The 15,106-nt window shown below is 45.5% G+C and overlaps 1 protein-coding gene across 4 annotated transcripts in view; it reads right to left on the bottom strand.

Annotated features, from left to right (window-relative positions):
* Fryl (FRY like transcription coactivator) overlaps positions 1–15,106 on the bottom strand; it is a 195,509-nt gene that overhangs the window by 38,445 nt on the left and 141,958 nt on the right. For 3 of the 4 annotated variants that reach the window (XM_028780843.1, XM_028780842.1, XM_028780844.1), the window contains 10 exons: positions 13,693–13,861; positions 10,896–10,980; positions 10,095–10,207; positions 8,834–8,984; positions 8,050–8,153; positions 6,084–6,269; positions 4,374–4,578; positions 3,223–3,344; positions 2,100–2,290; positions 604–698 (listed from right to left, as the gene is read on the bottom strand). In XM_028780843.1, coding sequence (XP_028636676.1) covers positions 604–698; positions 2,100–2,290; positions 3,223–3,344; positions 4,374–4,578; positions 6,084–6,269; positions 8,050–8,153; positions 8,834–8,984; positions 10,095–10,207; positions 10,896–10,980; positions 13,693–13,861 — 1,421 coding nt within the window. The remainder of the gene's footprint in view (positions 1–603; positions 699–2,099; positions 2,291–3,222; positions 3,345–4,373; positions 4,579–6,083; positions 6,270–8,049; positions 8,154–8,833; positions 8,985–10,094; positions 10,208–10,895; positions 10,981–13,692; positions 13,862–15,106) is intronic. The other variant, XM_028780845.1, reaches the window with a different exon arrangement.

Here is a 15,106-nt window from a genome sequence, read left to right as displayed (position 1 = left end):
TGGAAGAGAGCACTGGCAAGATCAGCTTCCAGAACTTTCTGGAAGTCCTCGCCGAGGGCAGTTCTCACTTCGTAAGCATTTTCCACGCTTTTAAAAAATATATATATTTAGAAAAATGTATGCACATGTATCTGTGGATGGCTCTGAATGGCAGAAGAGGGTGTCAGACCTTTTGGAGCTGGAGTTGTGGGGTGGATGCGGGGTGGGTATCTGAACTCAGTTTCCCCCTGAGTTGATGCTGAACCATCTCTTCAGCCCATCTGATCTCTCCTCCCCTGTGTTTGCTTTTTCTTTTAGACAGGGTCTTGTGTATCCTAGGCTGGCCTTGAGCACACTGTGCAGCCATGGATAACCTTCAATTTCTGCCCCACCTTTCCCCAACTTCCAAGGGATGTCCAGGGGCCACGACACCAGGTTTATTTGGTTTAGGGATCAAATCCTAGGCTTCCCGGGTGCTGCAGGCTGGCCTCCATCTGCAGCCCCCTGTCTGAACTCTTGGGATCTTACCCACACTACTGACAATAGACACGGCCACTGCCACCATAGTCACATGTTTAGACACCGGGGCCCTGCATTCAGGGTTGCCTGGTTGCAAGTTCTTACTGAGAGAGGGCAGATAGTAGGTCATAGTGCTTCATGGTTTCAGCCAAGGTATCAATTGCAGATTCCAAGGTGAGAAGCAGTTCAATCACAAATCCCTGGGGGCAGAGAAGAGATTTTCATTAATTACGTTTTTTTTTGTTTTTTTTTGTTTTTTAAAATGGCAATGGACTTCCTGGGGAGATTTAAAAATAGAACTGACCTCATGTTTGCGTTGCAAAATAATTAACATCCTGAGCAACGCAACTTTCCTGATTGTTGAGCGCTCATCAGGCTAATGGCACGGGTTGATTTTAACAGCATCATAATTGCCACAAACTGCTCAGGCCAGAAGTCTTAGGCACTGTCTGTTTATTTCCATCTCTATATGTACACCATACCTGTCATCAAGTCTTGAAAAATATCACTTTAAAATATAGCCTAAATCTGACTTCTTTCCCACACCTCCTGTAGTCAGTCTCTTTGAATGGAGCCTACTGCTTCAGCCTGGACTCTTTCAACAGTCTCCTGTCAGACCTCTGATGCTACCTGTCCCCTCAACCTCTACAAGGAAGCCACCTAGAGAGCTCTGAGAGGCCATTCCCCCCAAATAATAAAGCCAATCATATCACATATACTTCTTTTTCTCTTCTCAAATCCTTGGAGTGGCTTTCCTTTAGTGTGCTGTAGAGTCTGCAAGGACTTCCGCCTTCTGGGCTGGTTGTGTCAGGCCCCCGCCTCTCAACATTTGGTAGTTCCTCAAAGAAGACCTATTGTCCTTGCCACAGGGCCTTTGCACTTCTGACTCCTGTTTTCCTCCCTGAAATGTTCTCAACCCTGATAATCACAGGACCTGGTTCACTTCAACATCTCCTTAAAGATCACCACTTAGATAAGCCTGTGTGTGTGTGTGTGTGTGTGTGTGTGTGTGTGTGTGTGTGTATCTCCCCTCTCCATGGCTCTTAAAATCAATACCTTAGTACTCCAAGGCATTTACTATTAAGTAAGACCATGTGGGTTGTAGTTGGTAGATTAAACCATTCTTTCTACAATTTCCAGTATGCCAAGACTTTGTCTTGTTTGTCACTGAAGATCTAATGTCTAAAATCAATCCACCCACTACACGGTACAAACCTGAGTCCTCCAGTGTGATGTTTTACTTATCTTCGAGAACGAAACTCTCCATTTCTCTTCCCACTGAAATTTAACATTTTAACACTCCTACCTTGGGGTGAGCCTAGAGTGAGATCTGTGTGTTGAAAGGTAGTGTGTAGATCTGTGTTGAAAAGTAGTGTGCAGATCTGTGTTGAAAAGCGTTCTGTAACAGGCAAAAATTAGGATCTGAAGAGCCAGCAGGAGACTTCACTCTGCTTCCTGCTGCTCTGCCTGCTGCTAACTGACGTCAGTGATTACATAGCTGGTGTGTAGATCTGGCTACGGGTGCGTGTGTGTGTGTGTGTGTATCCTTCACTCCTAGGAGCAGCTGATAACTTCCTAAAAGGAGGTAGCAAGCACCTTACCTGTGCGTCCTCCCCTGGGTCCCCTACAGTCTCCACGAGCCTGGAGAGGACATCAGAGAGTGTGTTTGCAGACAGGGGCTGCTTCAGTGCCCTGAAAATCTGGAAGGATCTCCCAGCATAGTGTCGAGAAGAACACGAAAGGGCCGTCTGCAGAGCAACCTCGCTGAGATGACGTTCCAAGTGTATTCCTTCTGAGAAGACACGGAGACCATGGGTGCTTGTGTATAACTCGGGGAGTTGTAACCAGAGGCTAATCATTTTACCACCAGTGCCCTGCACTCTACCTGGCCAGGAGGACCATAGTTTAATTCCGTACAGTGAGTATAGTGTATGGCACTGGAGAAAGATCTTTGTTCTGATCTTGGCAATGCTGACCGTTGAGGGGGACAGGGAGTTTACTGTAAAGAGGGGTGTCCTAAGTATTAGATGAGACTTAGTAACTAACATCCTACTCACTTTGCCAACCCTACAGGGATGACAAAAATGACTCTAGGCACTGCCAAAGGTAAGGAGAGGCAGCGTGCCATGCCTGTCAGCATGGAATGCTTTTACAAAGGCTGTCAGAATGTGTTAAATTTTCAACTGCAGAAGACTTTACTTAACTAGAAAGGGTTTTTAAATGGATAATTTCTGTACGTTTCCCTTTGAGGCAGCGATTCTCAACCTGTGAGTCAGGACCACTTTGGGGGTTGCATATTACATATCTATCACGTATTTACATTAGGAGTCATAATAGTAGCAAACTACAGTTCTGAAGTAGCAATGGAAAATAATCTTATGGTTGAAGTCACCACAACACGAGGAACCGTATGAAAGGGTTGCAGCATCTGAAAGTCAGAAAACCGCCGCTTTAATGTTATTTTTCATACCTCTTAATTGTATTATACACTTTCACGACTATCGGCCACGTGACTATTATGTCACGAGTGGAAATCTTATTTTTAACTAGTAATTTTTCTTTACCAATACATTTGTTATCATACTAGACAGGAAAAATCTTTCTAAACATGTGTACATAGGAGAGTGTTGGTTATCAACCTTCTACGGGCATCATTGACAATCCAGCCGTACGGACACTGTATTGAGATCAAGTGTTGCTCAGTGTATTCATAAACGACAGTACCTGCATTTGACTGCTTAAAGACAGAAACCACGTGCTTCAGGAACGTGGTGAGCTGGTCAGCACTCTTGATGCTGGGGTTCTTGGAAGAAACGTCCTCATGGTTCCAAAGGGGCCCTCGCTTTCTGAAAACGAGACGGCGACATTCATTTGCCTGGAGTTGGCATCAACCGCTTGCCCTTACCTGTGGCTACTTTGCTTTGACACACATAGGAGGGACAGTGGCTGGACACATCAGATCATGGGTCACAGCTTACTCCTATTGCTTAAGCACATGGACGAGGAAGGGCCTAGAGCAAGTGGAGGAAGACAGGACGGGAGCTCAGGGACAGCCAAGCCTGACTGCTCATAGAAAAGGGAAATTTAAAAATTTAGGATTTCTGTGTATTTCCCTTCAATGTCATTTTTCCTAGTTATATTTCATAATTTTATGACTTGGTCATTCACAAAAACTAACCGCCCAGTTTCTGGGTAGATATCAGAGGGACATACACACAGGCAAAACCCATAAAAAATGGTTATTATTTTATGTGTGTTGCACATGCATGTGTATCTGCCATCCCTGTTGCCCTTTGAGGTCTGAAGAGGAAGTCAGATCTCCAGGGACTGGAGTTAAGCAGAGGGCTGTGAGCCACCGTGTGGGAGAGCAAAACCTGTGTTCGTGCTCTGCCACAGAGAGTACTTGTAACTGCTGAGCCAACTTTCCAGCAAACACTTTTTTTTTTTAAATGTAATTTATAACCATGGGCCTGGTTTCCCAGGCTTTCTAGCACTGTGTAGAAATCAGTTTTCTGGGTCTGACGGTGCCAAACGCACCCTGCTTTCTCCAAGTCCCTTGTTTTTCCATCTATTTATCTATTATGGCATGCAGCAGGCCATAAAAAAGTATTTGCTGGTTGGTTAATTAGACTGTTACGACTTTAGATAATATTGTCGTCTCTGGGCATTTAGTCATATATACACATACATACATACATACACACATCTATACACACAAAAGTCATATATATATATGACATTTATGCATACAATATAAACTTGTGTGTTTCAAAGCATAGAGTTTTAGAAAGCTCTAAACCTGACTTGTGCTATTTGGCGGAAGCGAGGCTAGCTCAGCACAAAGGATGCTGGGATGGCGAGAGCCGCCTGGTTACCTTGAGGTAATGAACTCCATGAGGGTTTTGACTTTTCCATCCTGCTCCACTGAGAGGTCCACCTCCCCGAGGAGGGTGGCGTGGAGCTGTGAAATGGCAGCGCTGTTGTTTCCTAAGCTGATACTAGAGGAGGTAGAACTGGAGCTAAGCCCTGAGTCGGTCATAGGGGACGGCTGGTAATCGGGTGTAAAATCATTAATGCCTGCTGAAAGAGAAAGTCAACCATCAACATACACACACACACAACAGGACTACAGATATAGTACAAAACTGTACTGCTCATTGCTACTCATAGACAGCATGGGATACGTGAGGGCGTGGGTGGATGGTGGGCAGGATTCTTCTTCCCCATCTCCACAGGCGCAGCTACAGCGGGGTTTTGAGGGTAGATGCTGTTTGCAGCTCATAATTAAAGCTTAGCTGCACTTACTGCGTGGTCCTCTGCTGCCACCCTCAGGAGATCACGAGCAGCAGCAAAGTCCTAGGGATTTGGGTGTTTTCTTCACCTTTGTAATGTGAACTAATTTTCAACTTCATGTGGAAAAAAAATTCTATGGTCTTGGCTCCATTTTACTTTTAAGAATCTGTTTTAGTTTCTTTTTAATATTTACATCAAGCCAATTGTTGAATAAACACCATTTAGCAATAAAAATAGTTAAAGCCATACAAAGTAGTAGCAAAAGGACATTTAGAAAGCAACAACTCTGGGATTTTGAGTGAAATTGCTTTCATACAAAACTAGGAAGGTTATTCTATTTTTGCTTCTAAAAACTTCTAGAATTACATTTTTTAGCTTAATTTTGTGTATGTTGGGGGGGTGGTGTGTGTGAGAAAGTGTGGGTGAGAGTGTGTGGTGTGTGGGAGTGTATGTGTGTGTGCATGACTGTGTGTGTATGTGATACAAGTGTGAATGTGTGTATGTGTGTGTGTGTGTGTGTGTGTGTGTGTGTGTGTATGAGTATGTACAAGCTAAGGACAATTTGAGAGCGTTGTCTTTATTCTTTTTTCTTTACCACATGGACCTAGTCCTTGATCTGTCTTTTAGTCAGTTTTTGTTTTTTGAGATAGGGTTTCTCTGTGTAGCCCTGGCTGTCCTGGAACTCACTCTGTAGACCAGGCTGGCCTTGAACTCAGAAATCCACCTGCCTCTGCCTCCCAAGTGCTGGGATTAAAGGCGTGTGCCACCACTGCCTGGCTTAGCCAGTTTTAAAAATCTTATCAGCACTGTGTCTGACACGTGAGTAGATAAAAAAGCAAATATACTTTGATTCCTAAGAGAAAAATCTCATCATTTTGTAAACTGTAAAGAGTAGAATAATAATAATAATAAACAATAATAATAATAATAGTAATAATTAGTGAGTGGACTGTAGCATCAAGAAAACAGAATTTTAACACAGACGCAGACCACAGTGAAATAATCGTCACCACAGAAGCCTCCAATGAAGCACTTTTTGTTTCTTGTTCAACTTATGCATTCCCCAACCTAGAGTCTGTTTGCTGGAGAGCCTTAGAAGGAAGAGGCTTGGCTGCTCGTTTCAGTGCATTCTTTGGCTGGTTATAAATGAGTCAGATGCTACTTAAGATGGTACAACTGCACTTGCAGTGTTTACACGTTTTCAACCTTTCCTTGGTAGACTTTTCGCTACTGCAGGATTCCAAGCTGAAGGCGTGTTTCTGCCTTAGGACCCTGGGCTTCCAAGTTGGTACCTGTGAACGTGTAATCCGAGTGTGCAGTCTGCTTGACTGTCAACACCCTGGGCTCATTGAACTCCTTGTTCCTGAGGAGGACAGAGGCGACAGTCCGGAGGTTGCTGCTGGGTCCCATCACTATTAGTAAGTGCAGAAGCAGGCGTTTGCAATGTTCGTACACCTCAGGGTGGCAGTGGTCAAACCCTGGAGAGGACAGGACAAGAGCATCGTCAGCTAGGATGGCAGTGTGCTTGCCATAAAACTCATATGATGGAATGGGCCCACGGGCAGCGCGTGGGCTCCTGGCATGCCATGGTGTAGCATGAGTACCCCCCCACCCTCCTGAAACTCCAAATCAAATCTGCATTACTAAGAACAGAATGGAGATACTACCTCAGGAATGGTTACAGTACTCTTTCAGGATCAATGAGAGAGAGAGAGAGAGAGAAAGAGAGAGGGGGGGGGGGGGGAACAGTCTGTGTGTGTTGAGTTCAAACCCAGGACACACACAGGAGTGTGCAAGCCGTGGTGGGTTCAGCCCAGGCATCCAGAACCCATGAATACAAGTGCTCACTGTATATAAGAGATGTCATAGAATATTATGTATTACGCAGATTAGTTCTAAATTGGCCCCTAAGTTTCCACACACAGTTCTGCCCACTGTATACCTAGGGACAAACGGGGTAACTATTTTTTGTTTGTTTGTTTGTTTGTTTGTTTGTTTTGTGTGTGTGTGTTTAAGACAGGGTCTCACTATGTAACCTGGCTTGTCTGGAACTCACAGAGATCCGCCTGCCTCTGACACTAACTTTTTTTCTTTCTTTCTTTTTTTTTTTTTTTTTTGGTTTTTCGAGACAGGGTTTCTCTGTATAGCCCTGGCTGTCCTGGAACTCACTCTGTAGACCAGGCTGGCCTCGAACTCAGAAATCCGCCTGCCTCTGCCTCCCAAGTGCTAGGATTAAACGTGTGCTCCACCACCGCCCGGTGACACTAACTTTTAAATTTGTTTCATGCCAAAAACTTTACAACCTCTTAGATTATGATTCTGCTATGTAATATCAGATATCTGTTAATTCTTTTAAGAAAGGTAGCATCTTATTTTGCCTGGATTGTGTGACAAAGTAAATGACTATTTCCCATGAGAACTAGGTCGGGCAAACACTGTGACCTACGTGGTCACAGTAGGAAAACTTCATCAGAAGATGAGTACCTTGACTGGCTTCAGAAAGCCAATGTTCAAAGCACAGAGGCTTTACAGACGTGGAAGAGTCCATGCCTGCCACCAAGGACACGGGCACACTTAGCTGTCGTCAGACTCTGCGGAGGTCTGACACTTTACACACTCGGCATGCATTTACATTCTTCATTCACACTGAAAGGTAATCTCTGAGGTAAGCTAATGTTACTTGGTTACAGCAACACATCTCCTCTTGCTCCTGCCCTGTGGTAGAATGCATAGGTGTTTGTGTGTGGGGGTGGAGGGCACTAGGAGCCAGGCGTAAGACTTGAGGTGATAAGGGCTGGAGGAGTGGCTGAGAGGCACCGTGGTTGCTGGGCATGCACAGGGCCTTGGGGCTGTTCCCTGGTGAAAGGCAATAGGCACGCCTGTGGTCAGGCCAAGAGTAACTCCCCACTGGAGAGAGAGGATGTGAAGTCTCATGGAAGCAATACTAAACCACAAGAAACAGCGGCATCTAGAAGAATGGTCCTCAACCGTCCCAAAGCTGCCACCTTTAATACAATTCCTCATGCCGTGGGGACCCCAACCAAAACGTTATTTCATTGCTACGTCATACTATAATTTTGCTGTAAGTCACAACATAAATGTCTGACGCGCAGGATATCTGACATGCAACCCCTAGGAAAGGGTTGTTTGACCATTCCCAACCCCCAAAGGGGTTGCATCCTGCAGGTTGAGAGCCACTGATCTAACTACCTTAAAACGGTCCTGGAAACACAAAGTGGAGGGATCAGAACTTGTTACCTAGAAAAATTGCATGAAGAAGAAGGTGGAGGTAGCTTCCCCACTCCACCTTCACGCTGTGGTCAATGATCAGGTCTGTCAGCAGGATCACAGCTATGTTACACCTGTGACAGGAAGGACACGGTTAGCTGCTTACCAGAGTGGAAGTGACCTAGAGGAAAACTGTACAAATTCCTCCAAGACTTGAGTATTCTACGAAAACACACTTCTCTAGAGGGGAAAAAGAGGGAAAAACAAATGCAACAGAAGCAAACAGTTACAGCGACAGCCTTAGCACAAAGCACAGGGCTCAGAGCTCCCTGGAGACAAGGGCTGTACTTCCGTATCTTGACTCTTCAGACCTGCCATACCACAAACAGCACTTGCCCCAATAGGTGTTCAGTACCTGTTTGGTGCACTGATACATTCTGAAATAATGTAGTGATTGCTTTCCTGTGGTTCCACTCACTAGAATTCAGGTTAGTTGAATTCCAAAACAAACAAAACCAAACCACAACAAAACCAGGGTGGACCACAAAGAAGTCACTTTTTCTTTTCTCAGATGTGGTAACTGGGTCATAGAAAGGTCAAGTAACTATGCCAGGCACCCAGAAGGGCAGCAGGAGAATCGGACTCAGTAATGTTAACTTTGCGCGCTCAGAACACGGATCTTTTTACGTCTCAACGGACAGGTCTAATTTTGGTGTGGTGTCTATGCTGTGCTGTGTCAGACAGTGTCTGGGAAGCTGAAGGGGTTCAGCCGCCTCGTGGCTCGTTATGAAATAGGGATGACGCTCTAGTCCACCTGTGAAGAGGCAGTCCAGGAGATGCTGTTTCAGGCACGTAATCCACCAGTGGTGACCAGCAGCCTCCAGCTGGCGGGAAGGGCAGTGGCTCTCCTTGGTTATGCTCCATCACTTTCAGGCGCCAATTAGAATAAAGTGGCATTGAGTCACCTATCAAGATAAAACCATCTCATTTTCTGCACCGTAAGCAAGCTCTAGTAAGACACCCCGCTATCCACAGCATTGGGAAGGGATCCAGACAATTTCCCACTATCTTGATACACATTTTCTAGGGAGACCGAGGCACAAAGGTTATAAACGTGGGGGAAGAAGAGACGGAGAGACTGATTTATTGATCGAAGCTCCATCCTCAAGCAAAACTACACTGACATGTCCCACCTCTCCCGGGTTGAAGGCCAGACCAGGAGACCATCTCATAAATAAAGCTGCCCCGAGACAAGGGTCTTCTGGCAAGTTATTTGGCTCTAAATTTCCTGAGATGTGGCCAACACAAACCCATCTCTGGAGGAAATCTGCTCTACCACACTGGGCTGTAGGACGCAGAACAAATGACACCCAGAAATAGGAATTCTGTGTGACATGGATAAGTCACTTAACCTCTCTGGACCTCAGTTCCATGATGGACAAAATGAGAGGATTGGACCAGATCCTCCAGCGTCTGGCTCTAGTTACAATGTTTCTACTCTACCCTTCCTTCATATGGCAGTGCTTCTTGGATAGGACTGATCACTTTGGAAGTAGAAGAGAAAACTTTTCACCAAAAATTCGGATCCATAAGATAAGTAAATCTGTTTAAAGAACAACAGCTAGACAGCATACAATGTGTCTTTTCTCTAATGCTTTTTTTTTTTTAAGAAAAAAAAAAAAAAAGATAGGGTTTTTCTGTGTAGCCCTGGCTGTCCTGGATCTAACTCAGTAGTCCAGGCTGGCCTTGAACTTGGAAATCCATCTGCCTCTGCCTTCTGTGTGCTCAGATTAAAGGTGTGCACCACCACCGCCCAGCTCTCGGACGCTTCTTGAGAAACGATTCTACATGCTTTTTGAAGGGAATCTACACCTGAAACAAAAATCTCCCAATTTCCCCTTGCTTAACAAATTCATTCCCTAAAATCAAGACACCTCAGATCACATTAGAACTACTGGCAGATAAATGCAATCTTAGTGTTTTAAAACAATTTCTTGGAAGAGAAACTCATTAACAAGGTTAACAACACATGCCATCGAAATAGTAAGATTTAAGGAGCATTGAGAACTGGTTACTTTTTTCCTCTTCGTAAGACCCTCCGGAGCTGCTACTGTATCGAGACTCCAGTCTGTGATGTTGCCGGTTTAAATGACTGTTCAGTCCACTGTAGATATCCAGGTGCACGTAGCTGTGGGGAGGACCGACGTGGGAGTCAGGCACAGATCACAGGGAAGTGGCACTTCTGGTTTATCATTCACTTTATCTTACTCTTGGTATGTGTGTTTGTATGTGTACATACGCATGCAGAAGTGCACAAGTATGCGGAGATTGGAGGTTGACCTTGGCTGTCTTGCCTATGTGGCTAGTCTGAGGGATTTTTTTCCACCTCCCCTTCCTGAGTGCTGGGGTTACTGGTTGGCTGCCATGGCTGCTTGGCTTTTATGGGGATTCTGAGAATCTCTCCTCTAATCCTCGTGCTTGTGTGGCAAGTGATTTGTATATCAAGCCATCTCTTCAGCCCCTTTACGTCTGTCTTACTTTCTATGTGTAAAAGCAGCACACTTTATACAAGATGTCACCGACAGTTCACTAGGCTCACACCAAGCTCTACCTTGTAATTCTAAAGCTGAAAAAAGCTCTCAATTATTCCTTTCTACACAGAGGGATTGTGGTGAGAGCTATGGATAGAAAGACACAGAATGAATACTCATTTAGAAACCTCCCTGCACACGGTGACTTAGCACGGTTTGTCCTTTATCACTGTAGCATATCAAAGAGCAGAGGACGCTGAGGATGTGAAGACGGTCAAGCATGGAAATGCATGCTTTGCTAGAGCCTCAGCATGAAGAAACTATCACGTGCTCTGAGGTACTCACCTCTCTTCGAAATTCTCCTTTAGGGCCTTGCTGTCAGGGTTGCCGTCTGTGGGAGCTACCATTGTATTGCTACTGGAAGTAGTTCCTGTCATCAGAGAGAAAGAGTACCTGTTAGCTTAAGAGAGCAGTAAGTGTTTTGATCGATGTGACACTGACATGAAAGCAAAGTGGCCATACTCACGACCATCATACCCTCTTATTAAATAATTGTCTAATGATCTATTCTTTCTTTATGTGTATTGGTGTTTTGCTGGTGTGTATGTCAGTGTGAGGGTGTCAGATTCCTTGAAACTGAAGTTATAGACAGTTGTGAACTGCCATGTGGGTGCTGGGAATCGAATCTGGGTCCTCTGGAAAAGCAGTCAGTGCTCTGAACTGCTGAGCCATCTCTCCAGCCCCGCGACTGCCAAATTTTTGACTCTGAGAAAATAAAAGGGGATGGTTTGAATATGCTTGGCCATGGGAAGTGGCACTGTTAGGAGGAGTGGCTTTGTTGGAATAGGAAGTCTTGTTGGTAGAAGTGTGTCACCTTGTAGGTGGGCTTTGAGGGCTCCTAGTGCTCCAGCTCTGCCCAGTATGGAAGAGATTCCCACCCCCCACCCCCACCCCCGGCTACTTGTAGAAGACAGTCTTCTCCTGGCTGTCTTAATACCATGATGAACTCTGGGCTCCTCCAGCACCATGTCTGCCTGCCCGCTGCCATGCTTCTAGTCATGATAATAATGGGCTGAACCTCTGAACCTGTAAGTCCACCCCAGTTAAAAATTGTCCTTTATAAGAGTTGCCTTGGTTATGGTGTCTCCTCACAGCAATGGAAACCCTAACTAAGACATGGTGGGTGTGGAGAGCACGGCTCAGTGGGGGGAAGCACTTGCTACCAAGCCTGAGGACCTGAGTTTGACTCCAGAGACCTACATTACGTGGAAGCAGAGAACCGATTCCTGTAAGGTGTCTTCTGATCTTTGCATGCACAGGATGGCATGCAAGTGTCCCTACTATGCGATACATTTAGAAATGCAATACAAAAAAGCAAATAAGTGGGTAAGAAATAACTGCTATTTAGACAGGTAATGGGAGAAATGAAGGGGCTTCCACACAAACAGTGCAAAACCAGAACTGTCTGAGAAATCTATTTTAAAAGTAGTCATTCTCCAGAACATAACTCCAGCACATTTGTAGCTGGTGGCTGTTATCTTCCCACCACCAGCAGAAGTCTTCCCTCCTGAGAGTATATGAAAATACTTCTTGCCTAGGACACACCAAACAGAGCTAAGAAAGGACAACTTCTGGATGACAGTGAGGAGAAAAGAGACTGCTCATTCTAAGTTTGAGAACGGCACCCCCTGCCCTGCGGCCTTTGTAGTCACTGGCCTGTTAGGCTCCAGGAGACTATGTGTGGATACAGACAACCCACAGATGTCCATATTCTTTCCCTTGAGAGCTGATCAACAGAATTCTTTCTGGGAGGTCTGACCCATTCAAGGCTTCACACACTGAGACAGACTTCAGGGAGACTGCCACCCAGCAAAGCACGCTGACAGTGCTCTTCTCTGCTCACAGAGCTTACAAAACACCAGACACTGCACTCCTCTAAAGGCAGACCTAGACACAAGGCTCCGAGGACGGTCTTAGCACAAAGTCAGAACGTGCAGCCGTAGAAAGCACACAGGGACTTCATAAGTTATCAGATACAGGAAAATGAAGTTCAACCATGAAATGTGACTAGTGGAATGTTACAAAACCCAGCAAGCATCCTGGGATGAAGCACTTGCTTGCATATGTGAGAGAGCTAGATGTGGAGAGATAGTTTCAGTGGAAAGTTGGACCAAACGGTAAAAGCCAAAAGAATTTACAAAGAAAAATAAAATTATAAAAGACAGCAATGAAAATACTTCCAATGATGCAGTTGGTGTTGACGGAATGAGAACATGTAATATACACTGGGCGACCAAATTTTACAGAATCCTCGCCAACAACAGTCTAGACCAGTGGTTCTCAACCTGTGGGGCACATCCCCCACAGAGTTGCCTGTCAGCTGTTTACCACATGATTCGTAACAGTAGCAAAATTACAGTTATGTGGTAGCAACAAAAGTAATTTTGTGGCTGGGGGCGTTGCTAGCACATTGGGAACTGTGCTAAAGGGTCGTGGCATCAGGAAGGGTAAGACCCACTGGCCTAGCTCTTCTGACGCACTGTTACTCGTCCCTGGGAGTTATCCACACAGAGTGCAACTGCTTCCACGCAAATCACTGCTGAGTGCTTGAAGGTATGCCAGCTTGCCTCGATGACTCCCCACTGAATCGTTCACAAACCACTGCATCATTCTACACTTCATAAAAACACCAGACTATGTCTATTCATAGCCAGTGGTACCTGCATTCACAGATCTGAATAATTACAGCACGGGGTCTCATGAGTAATTCCAGCAAGTTAGCATTTTTCTGAATTAAATAAGGTGACCCTATTCATTAAAAACATATCCAACAAAACAAAGAACAGAATAAAAAAAAAAATTCACTGTTTAGGAACTTATACCCCGTCCCTGAAAAAGTACAAAACCACCATTCTTCTCTGAAATAGTAAAAATCATGACATTGTTCAATTTCTTTGCTTGTAGAAGATTTACCGAGTTTCAGATCAATCACCATACATGCCCACTATCTGATTTTGCTTCATTGGTAACGGGATTTAAAGACGGGAACCCCGGTGAATAAGAACATGTGGGCGGAGTGTCGTTTCCCATCGGAGCGGTGGGCGGAGCGTCACTTCCCATCGGAGCGGTGGGCGGGGCTCACCTGAGGTGACTGAAGGGATTTTGCAGCTGGAAGTGATGCGGTAGTAGGGTGGGTTATCCATGTGCGTGACGCCCGAGCTGACGGGGTCTGTGAGCTGCAGCTCGCTCACCAGCTCTTCCAGCAGCTGCATGGTTTTGTCTCGACCCAGATAAACAATGACTTTCTTCACCTGCACGAGAGTGTTCGGGAGAAGAGAAGGGAGCTTTTACTCTCATGGCTTCGGCTGCAGAGGCGGATGTTTTAAAGATTTGGTTGTTTTCATGTGTGTGTGCATGCCTTGGTTGACCTATGTGCATCACATTCATGCAGTGCACCACGAGAAGGCCAGAAGAGCACATCGGGTCCCTTGGAATTGGAGTTAGGGTTGGTGGGGTGCTACGTGTAGGTGCTGGGAATTGAACCTGGTCCTTGGCAAGAACAAGTGCTCTTAGTGGCTGAAGCATCTCTCTAGTCCCCATTGAGACATATTTAAAAAAAAAAAATTAAAGTTAAGGTCTTTGACAGGAGAATGGCAGGGAAGGGGAGAGGAGCTTTCTGTAAAAGCTTTTTGGTTAATGGAGAAAGCTTTGGGCTGCCGACAGGGTAGGGGTGTCCTATGATTGCTACTCATCCAGCCCTCATGCCAAACATCTATCTTTCACTCTCACTCCCCCACCCCCACCACTGAGCCTAACAGTGGCTTTATGCTTTAACAGCAAGGAAGAGCCAGAGTGGCTCCTGGGCCAGAGTTTGCTGTCCATCCATCTGTCCATCTGTTTATCACTTTTGTTGCCTACGCCACCCCCACAGTCTGTTTATGGGAAGGTCTGTAAGAACTTCCATGACAACCTCCTGAAGATCTGGCTTTCTGCAGGGCACGCTTTGGGGAGCTGCACATGCTGTGTGCACATCTGGACATGCGCCTCGGCCCTCGCTTCTCTACCGTTCCATTAACGTGGATGGATAATTTTTTCACATCGATTTTATTTTTCACTTCCCATGTATTGGGTGTGCTGCCTGCAAGCATGCCTGTGTACTGTGTGTGTGCCCAGTGCTGCAGAGGCAAGAGCACATTACAATACTCCCTGGAAGTGGAGTTACAGACAGTTGTGAGCCACCGTGTGGATGTTGGGAACTGAACCTGGGGCCTTTCGAAGAGCAAATGTGCTCTTCACCACTGAGCCATCTCTCCAGTCTCAACTGGAGTAAACGGATTTAACTTAATTAAATTAATTTAATGGATTTAATGGCAGGAAAGGGCATCATATGTCCCTTCCTTTTCCATCTGTCTCCCAAACTTTCCCTCCCTTCCAGAAGATACTGGCCCTGAGCTCTCTTATCCAAATGCCAGCCACAGCCTAGGGACACCTCAGTTGGTAGACTCTACATCACCACCACCTCCTCTTATCTGGGGTTTCTCGGGTGATTCTTCTCA

This window comes from Grammomys surdaster, unplaced genomic scaffold (assembly GCF_004785775.1).
Source record: "Grammomys surdaster isolate TR1022 unplaced genomic scaffold, NIH_TR_1.0 372, whole genome shotgun sequence".
Taxonomy (NCBI): domain Eukaryota; kingdom Metazoa; phylum Chordata; class Mammalia; order Rodentia; family Muridae; genus Grammomys; species Grammomys surdaster.
Note: the sequence above shows the minus strand (reverse complement) of the source record. Positions and strands in the feature narration are given on the sequence as shown.